The following is an 18,718-nucleotide window of genomic DNA, read 5'->3' as shown; positions in this document are numbered from 1 at the left end:
TCAACTTGTTTCTGTGGCTTCTGACCCCATCGCACCATTTGGAGCGTTTGGTTTAAATCATCAGTCTGGGAGATACCCAGAGTTCTCACTGTCTTCTCTTTCAGGTCACTGTGGCACCTGGGTTCTGAAGCAATTTATACCCCTCCTATCGGTGGGAATTCTGCCCTGGGTAGCATCAGAGAAAGAAATCAAGACCCCAGACCCTCTTTCCCTGCAAGCTAAAAAGGCTTTGAGACCTGGTCACAGTTTTCTTCCCCAAAGCTAAGAAGCTCTTTTCCTTCCTCTCCTCTTCCAAAATCAGTGCTCAGCCTAAAATCTACTCCTCCTTTTACTGAGAACGGGGAGCGAGCCCAGCTTCGAGCCGGAGGATACCTGCCCGCAGACCCGCCTTGAGTCGAGTCAGCTCTCAGGCGTTAGACATGTACAGAAAGGGCCGCCTGAGTGGCACTCGGGGGAGCCGCTTCCGGAGTGGGAGTCCAAACAGCCAGGATCCCAAAGTCCAATCCCAGGCCAGGCTTCGTCCCTGGGAGAGACGTAGAGGCTGAAGGGAGCAAGAGGGATCCCCGAGGTCTCCCACCCTTCGCCCCCACAACCAATACTCCTCAAACTCAGAGTCCAGTCAGGGAGAGTCCTCAGGTCCAAGTACATATTCACACGGGGAGCGATTTTACCCAAAGCCAATCAAAGCCAAGAGCAGAGGGCAAAAGTGATCACCAAGACGGTTCATCTAAACCCCAGTTACGCTTCATGGACTGCAGTGCCAAGGCCAAGGCAGCAGGGGATAAAAACCAAGGTGACATGGCAGGGATCTGGACAGGAGACCCTCAGGGGACCCAGAGGAGGTGCCCAGAAAAACTGCCTTCGTCCTGCCTTCCCTCCATCCAGCACCAGGTGTGCAGACGTCCCGTGCCGCTCTCAGATTTCCGCCTGCCTTTCATTCCAGGTGTCCCTTTCCGGAGCAGAGCCTCCCCCAAAGCCAGTCCTCTCTGCGACGTATTCTCGGTCTTTGGTGCCCCCTTCTGAAGCAGAGTGGTCTGCAAATTAAACCGATTCAAAGGTCTGATCGTTGTTTGGTTGGTTGGTTGGTTGGTTGGTTACTCCAGGGAAATTTGACATTTTAAAAGAGAAAGCCTCAACTATATTTTCTCCGGGTTAATCCAAAGTGACAGCCTTTAACGAAGGAATGTGTGGGGCGGTGGTGTATTTATCCTGTAGACAAGTGACTTTCTGGTTGCCATTTGAACCAACGCCATTGCACACAGACCTCCTTCTGTGTGGTGACAAAAGGGACGGGACCTCAGGCCCGAGAGCCGGACAGCCCATCACCGACGCCAACGGCTGCGCCCTCGCTCCCACTGCTTCGTCCGTGAAGATCCATTCTAAGAAGATATAAACTCGGAGCCTGAGAATAGCTTGGTCCTTACCAGGATCAAGTGTCCGTCTCGACTAGGACCTGATCCAAAACAGAAGAGAGAAAGAAAACTGTATTCTGTTCTAAGTGGGGTCTGCCGGGGCTGTCGTAGAGCCGGGGAAGGTTGCTGGTCTCCTGGTCTCTGCTCGGCCACGGGTGTGTGAGCGAGCGCAGTTCCTCGCATGACGCAGCGTCCTGCTTCAGTGTCCCTACCGACCCCGCCACCAAAGAAGGGGCCATTTTCCCTTAATCGTCTCAACAAACGAGGAAGCCTATTTTGAAAGACACAGACACAGGCATCGAGGAACCGGGTTTTATTTGGTTTTGTTTCCATTTCTGCCGTTTCGTAGCTGTGTTATTGTCACCCCTTAACCTCTCTGTACCTCAGTTTTCTGTCTACAGAATAGAGATGGCATTTGCCACCGACCTACCTCCAGGGGCCTCCTGAGGATGAATGAGTTGGCTGCCGCACCTGGAGCCCGCTGAGTGGTGCCGCTCCCTGAGAGGTCTTCCGACAGCGGGGAGACTCGGAGGAAGGGCAGGTGGATGCTTTTCACCTGTCCCTCCCGACCTGCCCTGCAGTTACCTGGTGAGATCGGTTTTCTCAGAAAAGACTCAAAACAGAATCTCGACCTCATATGTTTAGTAGGAACCTAGGGCTCTTTGACCTTGAGAAATGTCCAGAGACAGATTGGCGATTGCTTTCGTCCTTCGGAAAATGTCCCTTCTGTGCCCCATCCTAAGCCGCCACACAGCTGCTGCCAGATTCCACTCACGGGCAGCTGAGTGTCTGTGAGGCCTTTACTCTGTGCAGCCCGATCCCTCAGTATTTGTTTTGAGGCAAATAATTATGACCGACTCAGGATTATTATCCTTCCGGGCTCCCTTAGGTATAGCTTTAAATCCTGCTCCTGGTCCCTCCCGTGTTAGACGAACCCCTTAGGGCATGTGGACCTTCCAATGAAAAGAAGCATTGGACAGTAGGATACTGAAAGCGTCTCTCCCACTGGAATAAAAGGGCTGATAGCTTGATAGCAATGACGACACCTCTGTCAGGAGATCTGGGACCGGAAGGGATAGAGTCCCTTCGAGTTCAGTTAGGAAGTTTTAAGCCTGGCTCTGGAATTCCCACGCCTAGCACTTGGGGCGTTCTAAAATGGCCTGTATGCTTCTCAACATGACTTCGTCCCTTGCCACACATGTGAAGCATCCAACAGAGAATTAGACAAATATTTCTGGATGTGGGTGTGACCCGGGGATCAGATTTTCCCACAAAGAACAATGAAGTTTAAGTCAGAAGTGTTGGCTGCCCCTTATTGACTCTGGGGACCCCTGGATGTCACTTACCTTTTCCACATGATAATTTCCCCTCAGTTAACTGGGAATAACAAGCTTTAACGAATCGATACCCAGGAAACACTCTGAGCATTCTAGAAGAAATAAGTGTTGTTTTTTTGTTTTTTTAACTCAGTAATTTGAAAATAAAGCAAAAGAAGGCAGGCCTTATCCAATCAGTCAGAAGTCCTTATCGTAAAATGTCTACTGACAGTCACCACTTTCAAACACTCAGATCGTTAACTATGATGCTGATAAAAAGTGAGCCAATCAGTAAAGTGAAAGAAGTAAATTAAGAGGAACAAAACGTCAACATTTCTGTAGTCTTGAATTCCTAAGAATTACACTACGAACAAAGAACATCTTTAATCGTGTAAGAATTCATTGCTGAAAATGAAGCTGCAGATACGCAGCTTCCCAGGGCTCTAGTGCAGAGATGCGCCAGCCACTTAGGCAGTCCCTGGCTCCTGGCACAAGGGAGTCCGTGGGTCCTGAAGGAACTGCATGCAGAAGCTCTCAGTCCGCACCCTGCGGAAGGCCTGGGGCAAGGCTGGTGCTGACCGCTCTCCATGAGTTCCTGAGGGTCACTGGGGCATGGGGGGTGGGGAGGGTACGAATGAACATACCACCCACACGGCACCTCCCACCCTGCTCCCCCACCTCCTCCTCCCTCCTTCCCCTGACCCTGAATTAGCCCTTTAGGCAGATTGTGTGCGAACGATCACACCACCGAGTTAGCCAAGTTTAGATGAAAAACGTTTGCCTGGTTGGATGGAAACTCCTCTGAGTGTAAAAACAATCTGTAAAACAAAATAAGTGTGTGCCTAGAAGTGATAGCGAAGTAGTCAGGGAAACGTTCCCTTCTCGTAATTACTGTATTATAACCAGATATGTAGTTGGGAAGGAAGGAGAAAAAAGAAATAAAATTCTAGGTTCAGCAGTTAGATAAGCGGAAGGAAAGATTTTTATGAAAGGCAAGGCAGGCTCTACCACCCGAGACCTCGCAGCTCCTCAGCCAGAGAAGAGGGTGCCCTGCGGTGGCAGTGGTCACCGAGGTGGCAGTGGGCTCTACTGTAGGCTCCAGCCCCACTGCCCTCTGGGAGTTCTCCAGGACAGACAAAGAGAATTCTGGAAGAATTCGTAGAGTTTCCTGGAGGGAAAAATAGATGGCTCCATCGCCTTTTTTTTTGCAAATGTTTCCATCTGTGAAATAAGATCAGTAGACACGCAGCTAAGGAGCGCATTCATGAAAACTTCCCGTGGAAATCTCTGGCAAAAGGACGGGCTTTACTGGGACTGTGTCCTGACTTCTCCAACCTTCCACCTCCTTGTGTCGGAGCTAATAGTCACCTGTTAGACTGTTACCAAACAAATAAAACTAACTTGACTTTTCACCATCTTTGCGTTTTCTTTCGACCTGTCAGCCAAGCTAATCTGTGAAGAGACTGACTGCCCCGGTTTCTGGTTGTTCTTCCTTTGGAATTAAGGAGTTGGGGAACGAGAGGGCTGGGGTACGGGGAGGGAGGCAGTAGTCTGCTGGTAAACATTTAACAACCAGCTCCCTCCAGGGTGAAAGGCCCTGGTTTGTTGCATTGGCCAATTTCCCTGGTGTAAATTCTCCCATCATCGCCAATTTCAAGCTACCAACACAAGGTCACTCGACACAGAGATGGAAAGAGACATACGTGACATTATAAAATATGCCCACCGTACAATAGACATAAATAACTCCAAGAGCGTGGATAATAATAAAATAAAGAAGGGAAGCGCGTTCAGTATTTATTACCTTTATAGCTCATATTTTTAATTAAGTTTATGTCATTTAATTGTTAATAACGGCTGTACGTAAAACTAGCTCACGAATTTCCAAGAAACTTAGCAAATGATGCTTACAAGCCAGGACAAGCCAGCTCCAGCACACCACTGGTTGGAGCAGAGGAGTATGTAATTCAGAAAGAACATGAAAACTTTCCTTATCAATTGAGATCTGATCTCTCTCCTTCTCACACAAACCTCAGGGAAAATCAAAAAGCACATATACTTGTTTGGCCTTATAGGAAGAGGCAAAAGAATAGGATTTGTTCTCTTCCATGTCATGGAGAACTGTAGAAAGAGTTAAAGTTAAGTCATTACAGATCACAATAAATAGATATGTTAAAATAAAATTAGCCAAACGATTCTGCCCGGGATTTATCATCCCACTTCTCTGCTTAAAATTCTTCAATGGCTCTTCATTGCTTACCCAGTAATTTCTCAGTTCCTTATAACTGACCTCAACCCACCTAGAGAGGATGTCTGTCTTCATCTGCCCAGACTTTATTCCTCCTTTTTTCTATAATAACATCACATAGGGGAAATACCCTTCCTCGATTAGATATAGCCTTGGTGGGATTCTTAGCAATGTTTACTTGAATTCTCTGGTCAAGGGTCGGGTGTTTTTAACTCAAATGAGCCTTTTTTCTATGATCGGCTCCTTCTCACCCTTCAGGGTTTAGCTCAGTTGTCTTCTTTCTTATGAAATTTCACAGACTTCCCAAAGTTGGTCGTGCCCTCCTTCGTGATTTCTCAGTACTTCTGAGCACTTCTAGCAAATTGTTTCATTTCTTGCTTTTCTTCCATCTGCCTACAAGCAAATTTAGGATAGAGATTTCATCCTGTATATATCGCTGAATATTTGGTATTTTGCACAGTGCCTGGAATATGGTAATATTTGGTTAACGAGTGCCGGAACACCTCCCAAGGCGAGAAGGAGATAATTGGCCAAGCACTGGGCAGCACCAGAGCAGGCACATACTCCTAAGAATATATCTGAGGAAGAGGTTCCCTGTTGGTCCCAGGATTTCCGGGCTTGAAGACAAGCAGGTTGCTTTGTTTATGAATCAAGGAAGGAAAAGAGATTATCATATGAATTGCTGGAAGTCATCAACCAGAGCAGCCTTGGAGCCGCGTGCCAAAGATGGCAGTCGGAGTCTTTGAATGACTGTAGAGCAGAGGGCCCCACGCCTGTCGATTCCCACTGACTGGGATGTAAACTTTATAGGAAATAAAAAAATAATAATTGAAGTGTATTGTATTGATCCTCTGAGGTCCCAAGATTTATCCGTTATAGGATCTAGCATTATCTTATCTATTTACAGAGTTTAGAGGGGATTATAGCAAAACCCTAAAATTTGTGGCTTTGTCTTAATAGTTGAACAGTCAATGCTAAAGAAATGAAAATTAAAGGCTAGAGCCCCAGGATATGCCACACCAATAATTAGTAAAAATGTCACCTGTGATGATCTGTGTTATTAGTTACCTATTGCTATGTGAGAAATCACTCCGAAACTAACTGGCCCAAAATAATACTAAGCATGCATTTATCTCTCACAGTATCTGCAGGAATTCTGGAGCAGCTTGAGGTCCCTCACGAGGTCACAGTGAGATAGTGACAGGGCCTGCAGTTCCAGAGGTTTGCCTGGGGTGTAGGGTCCACCCACTCACTCACACAGCTCGGACTAGCGCTGGCAAGTCACTTTCTCTCCATGGGTCTGCCTGAGGGTCCTCACCAGCTGCTGGTTGGTTTCTCCCAGAGCAAGTGATCCCAGAGATCAAGGCGAAAGCTTCGGTGTCTTTTATGACCTAACCCTAGAAGTCACATACTGTGACTTCCCCCATGTTTTCTTGGTCACTTTCTCTCAGACTACCCCAACTACTGTGGAGAAAATAAACTTTCTAGGGGTAAGATTTGAGGTAAAGCCATCAATTTTGGCTCCTTTCTTCTTCTTCTTCTTCTTCTTCTTCTTTTTTAATGATTGAATCATACATGTGGTATGTGTTGTAATCTGCTCCAAATCCTTTAGGAAGTAGGTAGGATTTGAACAATCAACAGTAACTATAACGTGAGTTCCAGATCGCTGTATAATTTCCACCATGAAGAAAGCCCTCGGCCAAGGATAATATATGGACATGACTCCGTTGGCCAGGACAGAATTCTGAGTCCCTTTTGTCTTTCGTTTGTTTCTTTTTTTTTTTTTCTCTAGCTTCTGTTTTTCTCTAATACCCAGCTTTCCTGAAAACTGCAGTTTTTCTAATTTATCTAAGTTTTCCAGCTGCATTTCTCTTCCTTTCTCATTGGCTACACTGGTTAGATCTGTGGATGGGCCGAATTCTTCACCACGATATTATTTTATTATAACGAACAATGAATAAAAAAGCAGACTGCTGAAATAAATCATGGCATAATCATACGATGGATATTATTGAGTCAATGAAAATGTAAAATCTTCGGCATAAGAAAATGCTCATGATGCATGTCTAAGTAAAACAGTACACAGCCAAACATTATATTATGCTCATTGTATCCATTTTGGGGAAAACGAAATAGTATATGTGCCTGGGTGTGGGTGTGTAACTGAGTAACCAAGAATAAGAATGAATATTCCAGGCGTTGGCAATACACCGGTATTGAGCTCCTTTGTGGTCATTTGACCAAAGTTACAGTGGTAAATCACAGCCAGAAATAAAGGCGGAGGCTTCTCGAAAATGAGGAAATGTTCACATCTATTCATTATCCTGATAAGAGATGAATCCCGGAGCTCGAAGTGTTGGGGAGGTCGGGAGGGCTTTTAGCCCTGCACAGGCTCAGAGAGCAGGAGACCCAGATTTAAGTGTGGAGAAGTTCAGAACAGTTATGGAAAAGCGTGAACATCTATTATTTATAATTATGGATTTTAATTCATATATTCAATTTTTAATTTCCTCTCTCTAGATCCTTCCCTTTTATTCACAAATTATATGGATCAAATTAACTCTGCATAAGAATTATATTAGTAGGGAATCCCCAGATGAGTTTTAATAAATGAGAAAAAATTTAATGTAATATACTTTAAATAATGCCTCTGAGTCTTTCCGAATTTGGGAGATATACGATTATCAGTTCAATTTAAATAATTGGCAACCAAGAGTTTTAAATACACATCTAAACTGATTAGTAATGAAGGAAAACTGTGACTATAAATTCATGATAGTAATAATAATGGGTAAAAATTATTGCATACTTACTACAAAGTACTTATTTTTCTAAGGGTTTTAAGTGTATTACTTATTTAATCCTTGCGATAACCTCATGGCTAAGCTACCATTATTATTTCTATTTTTTAGATGAGGAAAATAAGGTACAAAAACTTAAGTAACTTGCCCAGGGGCACACAATACGAAAGAATATGGCCTCAAGAACAACCAAGCACTTGATTCAGCATTAACTCTAACTCATCTGAAACCATCAAGGGCCTGGACAGGACATCCTAAGTGCATACCAGGTCAGTGCCAAGGTCAGCATATCCAAAATAACGCTGTAATAAGGGGAAAGAACTAAAGTGCACAGCCAAGAAGGTCTGAATGAGTGGGGACCAACCAGGGAAGCTGTTCAGATTAGATTCAAGGAAGATGAGCCTGGGGGATTTTTGAGCCAAAGCACAGTGGTTGCTGCTCAGGTTGTTGTTGCTCAGGCTGTCGAGTGAATGTGCCTAGAGGGAGAAATTTAAAAAAAAAAACCGGGGCCCCTTTTGGCCTTCGGCCCCTTTTTTCCGTGCAATTCGGGGTGGCCTTTCTTCCCGTTGAGGGCCCCGGTTCTTTTTGGAAGGCTTTTGCTTTTCCAGGCCGGCCTTCCGCCTTTTCAGTGTCTAGAAGTATCTCCTGGGAAACAGTTAAAAATTCCCAGGAGCCACTCTCAGAAACCCACCGGTCTGCCTTAGGACCCATGAATCTACATTTTAAAAAAGCTTCCCAAGCAGTGAGAGTACCACACTTTGAGAAAACTGCCCCTCTACAGTTTCTAGGTACGAAGTATAGAAGTTATCCACAGAACCATTGGGAGGTAAGTACTTCCTCTCTGAATATTTGGGGTTTCCTGGCCAGCTTACCTTGGTGGCTCCCTAGGGTATATGGTAGGGTCTGAGGTCTCAGTGAACCTGGCATAGCAAGGAAAGCTACATGATACGTGGACAGAGGCAGCTGGAGAAGGTTGCCATGGAATTGTCATATATCTCAATGTCACATATCTCAAAAGATCCCAAACTTACAGTTGCACGTGAATCTAATACTACATCACAATAAAAAGTTTAAAAAGAAAATTCCTAACAGAAGTTATCCAGCCACTGACATGGGCAGGCACTATGTGTGTGCACGGAGAAGGGGTGCTAGGGTGTTTCACAGCAATTCGGTGTTAGTAGCAACTCCTGGACCCAGTCTTTTTATGAATTTGGAGGAAGAAGGGAATTTAGGTAGCTGTCAGGATGTGAATGGTGCTGCAAGGTGAGAGATTATAGGAGGTATTAACACTGTAGTTATTATGAAAAAGAATGCAGTACGTTGGTATAAATAAACACTGGTCCCAGGGATATTGATTGGTCATGTTGTCAGTAGGCTCTTTACTGGCAGATCTGTCTGGCTGTCTGGCAGTCAATCTCTCAATCAATGGTAAGCAATGGCCAGTAGTTATGAACATAAAGTAGTTTGGAAAGCATCCTTGGAAAATGGGACAAGAACTGGGGGCACGGTCAGAGCTTAGGTGGCCAGACAGTCCTTGGGGGTAGAAGCAGAAGGTCTCACTGTTGAACAGGAGAGCGGTGGCTAGAGTGGGTTGGGAACATAGTACCAGGGTAGGGAAGGGAGGACAAGTCATTCTGGTGACAGAGCCCATCACCACTGGGAAAGAGACTTGCTTTGAGAGGAGTTTTGATTGGACATTAATCTAGTGTGAAGGTGTCTGGAGACATTCTGCAAGCAAATGCAGAGGGTATTAGTTCACTAGGTCACCCAGGCCTGTCCTTTACTTAGACACAGGCATTACAGTAGGGAGAATCCTGAATGGTATCATTCAAAGCTCTGCACAGGCCAGGGGCTAGTGGGATTGCATACCTTTCTCTGCTATGCCAAGTTCACTGAGACCCTGAATGCTACCATGCACCCCAGTAAGCCACCAAGATAAGCCTTTTGCCTTGACAGGCTCTCCCAGCATTTTGCAATATCGCATGGCCTTGAACCTCAGAAATTCTAACTTGTGATGTGTAGGTAAGTGCTTACACAGTAGCATCTGTGTAGGCATCTACCTGCTTCCTTGATAGATGTAGCCAGGGACACAAAGTTCTCTGGTTTAAGATGCTCCCATAACAGGGCTGCCTCCACTGCTCCCTGGCCTTCTAGATCAGGGAATGGACAACTGATAGGTTGTTTGGGCTGCTTAATATGTCAGAGTTCAACACTTAGAAAGCGAGACACCTTCCTTTGTGTCTAATAAATTTGTTAGTCTCAGTTACTTAGATTGCAGTAGTCTAAGCATTTGGGTCCTAGATGCCAGGTCCACTCAAGGCTGTGCTTCTAGATATTGACAGCAACTTTGATGGCAGCCACTCCCACAGTGGGCAATTGCCCTCAGCTGGAGCCAGCTTCTAGGACTTTGAGACTCCAGGGACTGTACGCTCTAGCTAGAGCTTAGGTGGGAAAGGATAAATAAGCCATCTTCAGACTCTTAAAGAATTATACTTTGTTTTGAATTAAATCAAACTTCATTTAACTTCCAGTTTTTTGTTCCACATATATTTCTTGGGGCCATATCAATTCTACTTATATTTTCACGTGAAGATAACTGACGTTACTGAGTCTTCTTCAATTCTCTTCACGGATCCTCGTCCGGTGGCTCACCTCTGAGCATGCTCCAACCCATCTATGTGCCTCTTAAAAGTGTGCTAAAAAGAATGCAGTACAACAAGTGTGGTGTGATGGATACCGAGTAAGGAATCATCACTCCCTTATTAAAGATGGCGTGCTTTTTTTCCTTTCCTTATTTATTTTTTCGATTGCATCATAAGTTTACGTGGTTAGCTATATTTGCGAAAATCTCATCTTCCCTTCCACTCTTCCCTCACCTATAATTGTGCATTTGTTTCTGGAGCCAAGCATAAGTTTTAACATTTAGAACACAATGCCTGCCTTAGGGTCTAACTCATTATAACAATCATTATTAATTTCATCTTATTTGCTATGACCATTACAAAGTGGAATTATCATTTAAAACAAGATGGAAGTTCAGACTCCACCTCCTTCAGCCTCAAAAATGGAAACACTACTTCGCATTACCTATGCTTTTGGATTGTTAGACCACGGGCTCTTACTCCGCCCCTTTAGTTGGGCCCCGCCCCAGAGTGGCGTCTCTCTGGCCCCGCCCCAGAGCGGCGTCCCCCGGCCCCGCCCCCTGCGACTCCGCTCCCGCGGGGAAGCGCTCATTACAGCCGCTGATTGGCTGGCTGGGGCGCAGCTTGATGGCGTCGGGCTGGCGCGCGGCGGCCCCGGTGGCCGTTCTCGGGCAAAGGCCACCTGTGTAAGGGGTCCCGCGGCCCGAGCGTGCTGTGGCCTCGGTGAGTCGGAAGCGGAGGCATGAGCCACCTCTACGTTTCGGCATGAGTTTCTTGATAGACTCCAGCATCATGATTACCTCCCAGGTGAGCCCCTGCTTCCCTTTCCCGAATCGTCGCCCGCGGCCCGCGCCCGCCTCATTCTGGACCCGGGCTCCGGGAAGGTGTGGAATTTGCTGCGTCCGGCTCCCTCCGCCGCGTCCTGCAGCCGTCAGCGCCCCCACCCGGCCTCCATCTTCCCACCTGCCCCCTTTCCCCGCTTTCGCGTCCGCATTTGGAAGGGGTCAGGTGGCCTCAGCGCTCAGAGCCGGTTCCGCGACGAGGGAGCGGTCCCCAGCTTCCCGAAGCCTCTGGACTCAGCTGCTGACCCATGCATTGAGGAAGAATGTGGTTCCGGGCGCGGAGTGCGTCGCAGGCCAATCGGGGCTGGTTCCTGGGGACACGTGGGGACTTTGCTGGCTAGTTATCAAATCCTGAATCCGGGTGCGGAGGAATTTGCCGGTGTCACTTCAGAGATCTTCAGAGTACGAGGTTTCGATCGCGCACTGACACCTCCTTCTTTGTCCTCCGTTTGCCGCTCATATGTTCTGGATCTTTTCCTGACCCTCCTTTCTTCCCGACTGGCCACCTTCATTCATTTGTACAGTCAACCAGCTTTTATCGACCGTTATATAAGGCTCTGAGGGTACAAACATAAATAAGACACTGACTGTCCCTGCTTTATAGAAGCGTCGTCTTGTGAGCCTGTTGTTTTTACCATGTCATTCGTTGAGTTAGCCTGTTTAATTCATAGCATTTATCACAGCACTGATACCATTTATATATTTGTTAATGAATTTATTTTCTGAAATGTAGCCTCTCCAAGAGCAAGTACTCAATAATACATGTTGGCTGGCTGTTAATATTTGTAAAAGCTCAGACTATCTAATTATTGATCTTTTCCCCTCTCATTTTTCCAGTAATTTAAAGTATGTTTTCCTAATCTTTTTTTTTTTTTTCAAGTGGCAAAAGTCGTTTCTTTTGGGGATTCGAGGTAAATTAAGTCTTTAGGTTTAGATCCAGTTTTTATATTGCTTCATCCTAATGCTTCTGTCTTTGGAAGAGAGCATTGTCCTTGTCTCTTGAAAAACTTTTATTACAACATTATAGAAAGTATGAAACAAGGAACACCCTAATACAATACCTTTTTTATTTTTGAATTACCATCCTTTATATAGTTATCATAATTATTGTTTTTATTGGCTGCATAATATTCCAACGGATTGATGTACAAAGATCTGGACATGTGATTTTCTTGCTTTTCAAACTTTTCTGTGGCTTCCTGCTGCCCTTGGTGACAACTCGGGGTTATTTTTAGCCTGATATCAACTCAAGAAAAATGACAGTATTTAAGTAGCATTTTTTTTTCACTCAGAATAAAAATAAGAATTTCAGTCAGGAAATTGGCATTGCGTTGTGGCCTCTCAGATTTTTAACACAGACATAATTGATAAGTTGAACCAAGAAAAAGGCTTTCTGATTTTTTATTCAGTATAATCCTTTAATTTTCACAATGCATTCACATGCAGTATTAAATTTTAATTCTCAAACCTGCTCTTTGCAAATGAGGAACTAAGACCCAAAGAATCCTTTGCATGGAATATTCTCTGTCCAAATATTTATGTGGCTGCTTCATTATCATTTAGGTATCAGTAAAAATGTCACTTCAGGAAGGCTTTACCTGACTCCCCACTCCCAATCAAAGTAGCCTCCATTCCAGCCACCTTCTATCTCATTTCCCTGTTTTAATTTCTTCTTAGCATCTATCACTATTGTTTATTTGTGTGTTTAAAGTCTGTGAGGTGCGGGATATTGTCTTCTCTGGTGTAGTGCCTAGCATTTAAATCAGTTGCTGGCACATAGTACAGGCCTAATAAACATTTACATAATAAAAAGCACCTGTCTAGAGAGGCGTGGTTACCTTAGGAACACCTGCCCCTCATTTTTCCTGTTTTGGATCAGCCGAGAGGCGTGGTTACCTTAGAAAGCACCTGCCTAGAGAGGCGTGGTTACCTTAGAAACACCTGCCCCTCATTTTTCCTGTTTTGGATCAGACTAAAATCTGAAGTTAGAGGTCAAGTACTGAAGCTGGTCAGGTGACATCTTGGTGTAGAGATTGTTCGCCGTGCCCCAGGTTAAAGTTCAAATCCTTAGTGTAGCTTTACCAGGTGTCTCATGATGAGACCCCAGCTCTCACCTCGCCAGCATCGGCTCTCATCATTTCTCACTTCACTTTACAGTCTTACTAAACTTCTACTTCCCTAACCTGGCCATGCTATTATGCCTTCAGACTTCCACAGCTGTTGTCTCTTTCTGGACTTTTCTCCATACCCCTCCACTTCTGTCTTCTATTCAGCTTTCTGATTTCAGCTTGAACATCCAAGAAGCTTCTCTCAGACTGGGCCAGGTGTCCCTATACATGCCCGTTTCCCTTAGAACAACACTATCACACTGCTGTGTAATTTCTTGTCTGTCCCCTCCACAGATTGTAAACTCCTTCAGAGTCCATGCTCTCTTGTTCACCGTTCTCTTCCTAGGACCTGGCACATATTAGGCACTAATAAATATTTATTAAATGAATAAAAGGGTAAATAAATGATGCAAGAAAGGAGTCTTTTCAGTCAGTTCTTTAATAACTGTGCTGCCAGCGGCCATCTTTTTTTTTTTTTTATCTGTAGTTAATTTTCAGTATAAGAGTCAGTTTTTGTAAAGGCAATTGTTATCTAACTCATGTTTTGAGCCCTCTGTACAGTCATGAGACTTATCAGTTCCAAAATATACTCTAAGTCCAAGGTCAAGACTCTGCACAGTTTTAAAAATATTTTTCAATAAGAAGCCATGCAGATGTTTGAGATTGCCTGTTCCTTCTGCATGCTTTTTAGATCTTCCATAATCTTGCCAGAATTCATATTTATCTTGGAATTAATGGAGTCTCCAGTTACTTTTTCATATTAGTTTTATGAAAATCTTTTTAAGCTTTTTGTCAATGTGAAAGGAGCCCACAATGAAATATTAAAGGTATTTTTTCTCCCATTTCCCATCCCTTCATATAGAATATCATTTTTGCTTGTTTTCCTTGTTTAAAGTTCCCCTGGCACTTTAAACAAGTACCTTGGTAATATGTATTATTTTCTTTTTTATCACCCACGTACACAGCACTCCCAGTCCTAAACAGCTGATGGTTCCAACTTCAGCCATGACTCCATAAGTCATATTCATAAATGTGGCCTCTAAACTCCGAACTTAAATATCTTCATTGGTGATGATTTGTAATAGCCAGAGGGTATCCTAGGCGGCCTAGGGGTATCATCTCCTAATCTATTTGCCCCTTTTCTTTTCAGTCTGGATTTATGGATCCAAGCTACTACTGTCTCCTACCTTCTTGTTTCTTTGCCTACATACAAAAGGCCACGCTGGGATCATGGCTGTAGTTTGTCTGCTACTAATTTCAAAGGCCCAAAGGCTGCTGTAGAAAATTCCACAGCTGTAGATTTCCGACACCATGAGTTTATGGACATCCTTAGCTCACCGAATCGTTTTTCTTCTCCTTGACTTTAATCAGCTACTTGTTCATTTCCCTTCGTAATGTATGAATCTTTATCACTCTCCTCAAAGCCCCTTTTTCCATCCTCACCTCTCTTACTCTTTGAGGATGATCTTGCCTCCTCCTCTGTCAACAAAAATGAGGCCAAAGGTGTGATCTATTTCCTACGTCTTAATCTAAGCAGCTATATCCACATCCATTCCCAATTCCTCTCCTCCTACATTAGAAATAAGGGGCCCTGAACTGTTTAAGGACATCCTCTCCACCTGCGCCTTTGACCGTGGAGCAGCTTATGGTGAAGTGGTTAAAAGCACAGCTTTAAAGTCGGTCAGACTTCAGATTGAATCTTGACTCCGACACTCACTATAAATGGATTAACTTTTATAAGCCTCAGCTTTCTCTGAAATGAGGCAATAAAGAATGAAATCTTGCCATTTGCGACAGCATGGATGGACCTAGAGGGTATTATGCTAAGTGAAATAAGCCAGACAGAGACAAATATATATAAATATATATATATATATGTGTGTGTGTGTGTCTATATATACACACACACACACACACACACCCCACATCATCTTTATCCATATATCAATGGATACCTAGGTTGCTTCCATATCTTGGCTATTACTAGTAATCCTACAGGGAGCAGAGGGCGCATATATCTTTTCTGATTAGTGTTTTTGTTTTCTTTGGATAAAGACCCAGAAGTGAAATTGCTAGGTCATCTGGCAGCTCTATTTTTAATTTTTTAAGAAATCTCCACGCTGATTTTCATAGTGGCTGAACTAATTTGCAGTCCCACCAACAGTGCGTGAGGGTTCCCTTTTCTGCCCATCGTCACCAGCACTTGTTTGTTGGTTTTTTGACGGCCGTTCTGACAGGCGTGAGGTGATATCTCATTGTGGTTGTAATCTGCATGATTAGCGATGTTGGGCATCTTTTCATATGTCTTTTGGCCATCCGTATGTCCTCTTTGGAGAAATATCTATTCAGGTCCTCTGCCCATTTATTAATTGGATTTGCGGGGAGTGGGGTTGATGTTAAGTTGTATGAGTTTCTTATATATTTTGGATATTAACCCCTTATCAAATGCGTCATTTGCAAATATCTTCTCCCATTCAGTAGGTTGTCTTTTCATTTTGTTAATGGTTTCCCTCACTGTGCAAAAAATTTTTAGTTTTATGTTTTCTTGACATTTTTTTCCTCATAGAAGGATGTTGAATAAAAGTATTTAAACTAGACATTAAAAAGTGCATGGTAAGTGCTTCGTAAGGGGAATACAGGATAGAATAGGGAGTCCATAAGAAGAACAACTTGTCTTTGTCAGGGGGTTCGGAGAAGGCCTTGCCGAGGCGGTAATAATGGCGTCAAGAAATGCCGTCGAGACCCAAAGGAGAAGCTGGGAGTGGCCTGGAGAGAAGTTCCTGCCACAGGACATCATCTTCAGGCTCTCGATGTGAAACGATGTTGTGTCTAAAGAACCAAGGCAGTTCCATGTGGCTGTTTCCATGTGGCTGAAAACATGAGTTTGGAGGGTAGGACGCAGGAGGAGTGTCTGCCAAACTGTGCGCCAGACTTCACTGGCTCCTAAAGTCAGTGGGAGGCATGAAAGAATTTTATTCTTCGATCAAGTTTCTAGACAATTTGAGAGGAGTTGTGCCAGAACGTGGGTGTGTTCTATTTACTAGAAGGTTCTGTTTACTAGTGAAAAACACACCAGCTTTAGAGCACTGAACAGAGATGCCATGCGGCTGCTGGCCCCGATGCCAGCTTGAACCCAAACTGACAAAGCGGGGTCCTTCAGCCCCTCGGCTTTACACTGAGAAGGCGACCGCTTCATATGGATTACGGGGAGGGTGGAGAAGCTAAGAAAGCTCCACGCAGGAAAACAAAACACATCAGTCTTTCTACTAGCTTTCTTTTTTTTTTTTTTTTTTTAATCTTAAGTTCTTTCTCATGAAGTTGTTTGTTTTTTTTAGTACCTGGAAACATCATCTGTAAGAAAGCACGTTTCACTAACTCCTTTTTTATTTGCTGACTTCTCTGGCTCATAATGATTATCATAAGATTACAAGAAAAACATATACTTTAATTTTTGTCTAACTTAAAACACATTCTAAAACATGGATAATTTCAAAAATTGAAGAGCATTTTAATATCTAGTCCTAGCGTTGAGGACCTTAATAAATTTCCTATGAGTAGATCTCATCTTTAATCTCTGAGATCAATTAACTGTCCAGTTAGCAGACCTTTACTCATAAAATACTCTATATGAGGCATTTCTCAAAAGATTATGTATATTAACCTTCTATCGTCTTTCTCTTTCAGATATTTTTCTTTGGATTTGGGTGGCTTTTCTTCATGCGCCAACTGTTTAAGGACTACGAGGTGAGAAGAGATCATTTTGACTATGCTTATACTGTATGAATTTAAATTATATTAAAATGAGGCAAGAAGAATAGTTTCATTAAGGGTCATGTCACTTCCAAGATAGGAAGTTTTTGCCAAACGAGTACCGTTCCTTAACTTGGAGGCTTAGTTGATTTTTTTTTTTAACCATTTCTTTTTTTTTTTTGTCTTTATTGAAATAGAATAGGCAACTAGTTGCCTGCATTTACATTGTACAATTCGATGAGTTTATTTTTCATTTGTAGTTGGCATACAATACACCAGCCTCAGCTGTACAGCATATTGATCAGAGATCCACACAACTCGCAAAGTGCTCACCCCACCAAATCTCGCAGCCCTCTCCCCCGCCATGTTCATGCCAGCATTACTGACCATCTTCCCCATGCTATACTCTACTCCCCACATCGACTCTGCAGCCATCCACCTGCGCTTCTCAACCCCTTTGCCCTCTTCTTCCCCCCACCCCGCTCCCATCTAGTATCCCTCAAAATACTCTCTATGAGTTTATTTCCACTTTTGTTGTTGTTGTTGATTTTGTTCTTTAGATTGCATATGTACATGAACACCTGAGATATTTGTCTTTCTCTATCTGACCCATTTCATTCAACGCGGTACCTTCTAGGTCCATCAAGGCAATATCTTTTTCCATCCCCTTCTTTTTAGTCTGTGTGTGTCTTTTAATCTGAAGTGAGTCTCTCGTAGGCAGCATATGTAGGGGTCTTGTTTTCTCATCCATTTGGCCACCTTATCTTTTGGTTGGAGTGCTTAATTCTTTTCCATTTGAGGTACTTGTTGATAGGAATGTAGTTCTTACCATTCTTTATTCCTGTTTTTGATACCTGTTTTTTTCTTCTTAAAGAAGTCCCACCAACATTTCCTGTAATACTGGCTCGGTGATGATAAATTCCTTTAGCTTATTTTTGTCTGGGAAGCTCTTTGTCTGTCCTTCATCTCTAAATGATAGCTTTGCTGGATAAAGAATTCTTGGTCGTAGATCCCGGGTTTTCACCACGTCAAATATTCTGTGCCAAGCCCCTCTGTCCTGCATAGTTTCTTTTGAGAAATCAGCTGCCAATCTCATGAGTGCTCCCTTGTAGGTAACTATCTGCTTATCTCTTGCTGCTTTTAAGATTATCTCTTTGTATTTAATCTTTGGCATTTTAATTACGATGTGTCTTGGTGTGGGCCTCTTTGGATTCCTGGTTTTTGGGACTCTCTGAGCATCCTGGGGTTTTATGTCTATTTCCTTCACCAGGTTAGGGAGGTTTTCCATCATTATTTCTTCAAATAGCTGTTCAACATCTTATTTTCCCTCAGGTACCCCAATGACATGGATATTTTTTCCTTTAATAGTGTCCTATAGGCTCCTTAGATTATTGTAGATTTGGCTTCTTTTTTCTTGCCATTCTGATTGCGTGTCCTTGGCTTTCCCATCCTCTATATAGGGCATTTGATCCTCTTTATTCACTTTGTTCATTCCATTTAATATACTTCTCATCTCAGATAATGTGTTCTTCATTTCTGACTGGTTCCCTTTTATAATTTCCATTTCCATTTTTATGTTTTTTATCTCTTTGTTGAAGT

General features: G+C 43.6%; 1 protein-coding gene across 3 annotated transcripts in view; it reads left to right on the top strand.

Annotated features, from left to right (window-relative positions):
* Positions 1-11,019: 11,019 nt before the first annotated feature.
* Positions 11,020-18,718, top strand: part of LOC105296235 (Golgi pH regulator) — a 42,076-nt gene continuing 34,377 nt past the window's right edge. The window contains exons 1-2 of one of the 3 annotated variants that reach the window (XM_011366232.2): positions 11,020-11,226; positions 17,054-17,113. In XM_011366232.2, coding sequence (XP_011364534.1) covers positions 11,185-11,226; positions 17,054-17,113 — 102 coding nt within the window. In that variant the 5' untranslated portion in view covers positions 11,020-11,184. The remainder of the gene's footprint in view (positions 11,227-17,053; positions 17,114-18,718) is intronic. The other 2 variants (XM_023535204.1, XM_023535205.1) reach the window with 2 other exon arrangements.

Source organism: Pteropus vampyrus, unplaced genomic scaffold, assembly GCF_000151845.1.
Source record: "Pteropus vampyrus isolate Shadow unplaced genomic scaffold, Pvam_2.0 Scaffold6, whole genome shotgun sequence".
Taxonomy (NCBI): Eukaryota; Metazoa; Chordata; class Mammalia; order Chiroptera; family Pteropodidae; genus Pteropus; species Pteropus vampyrus.
This window is presented reverse-complemented; position numbering and strand designations above follow the sequence as displayed.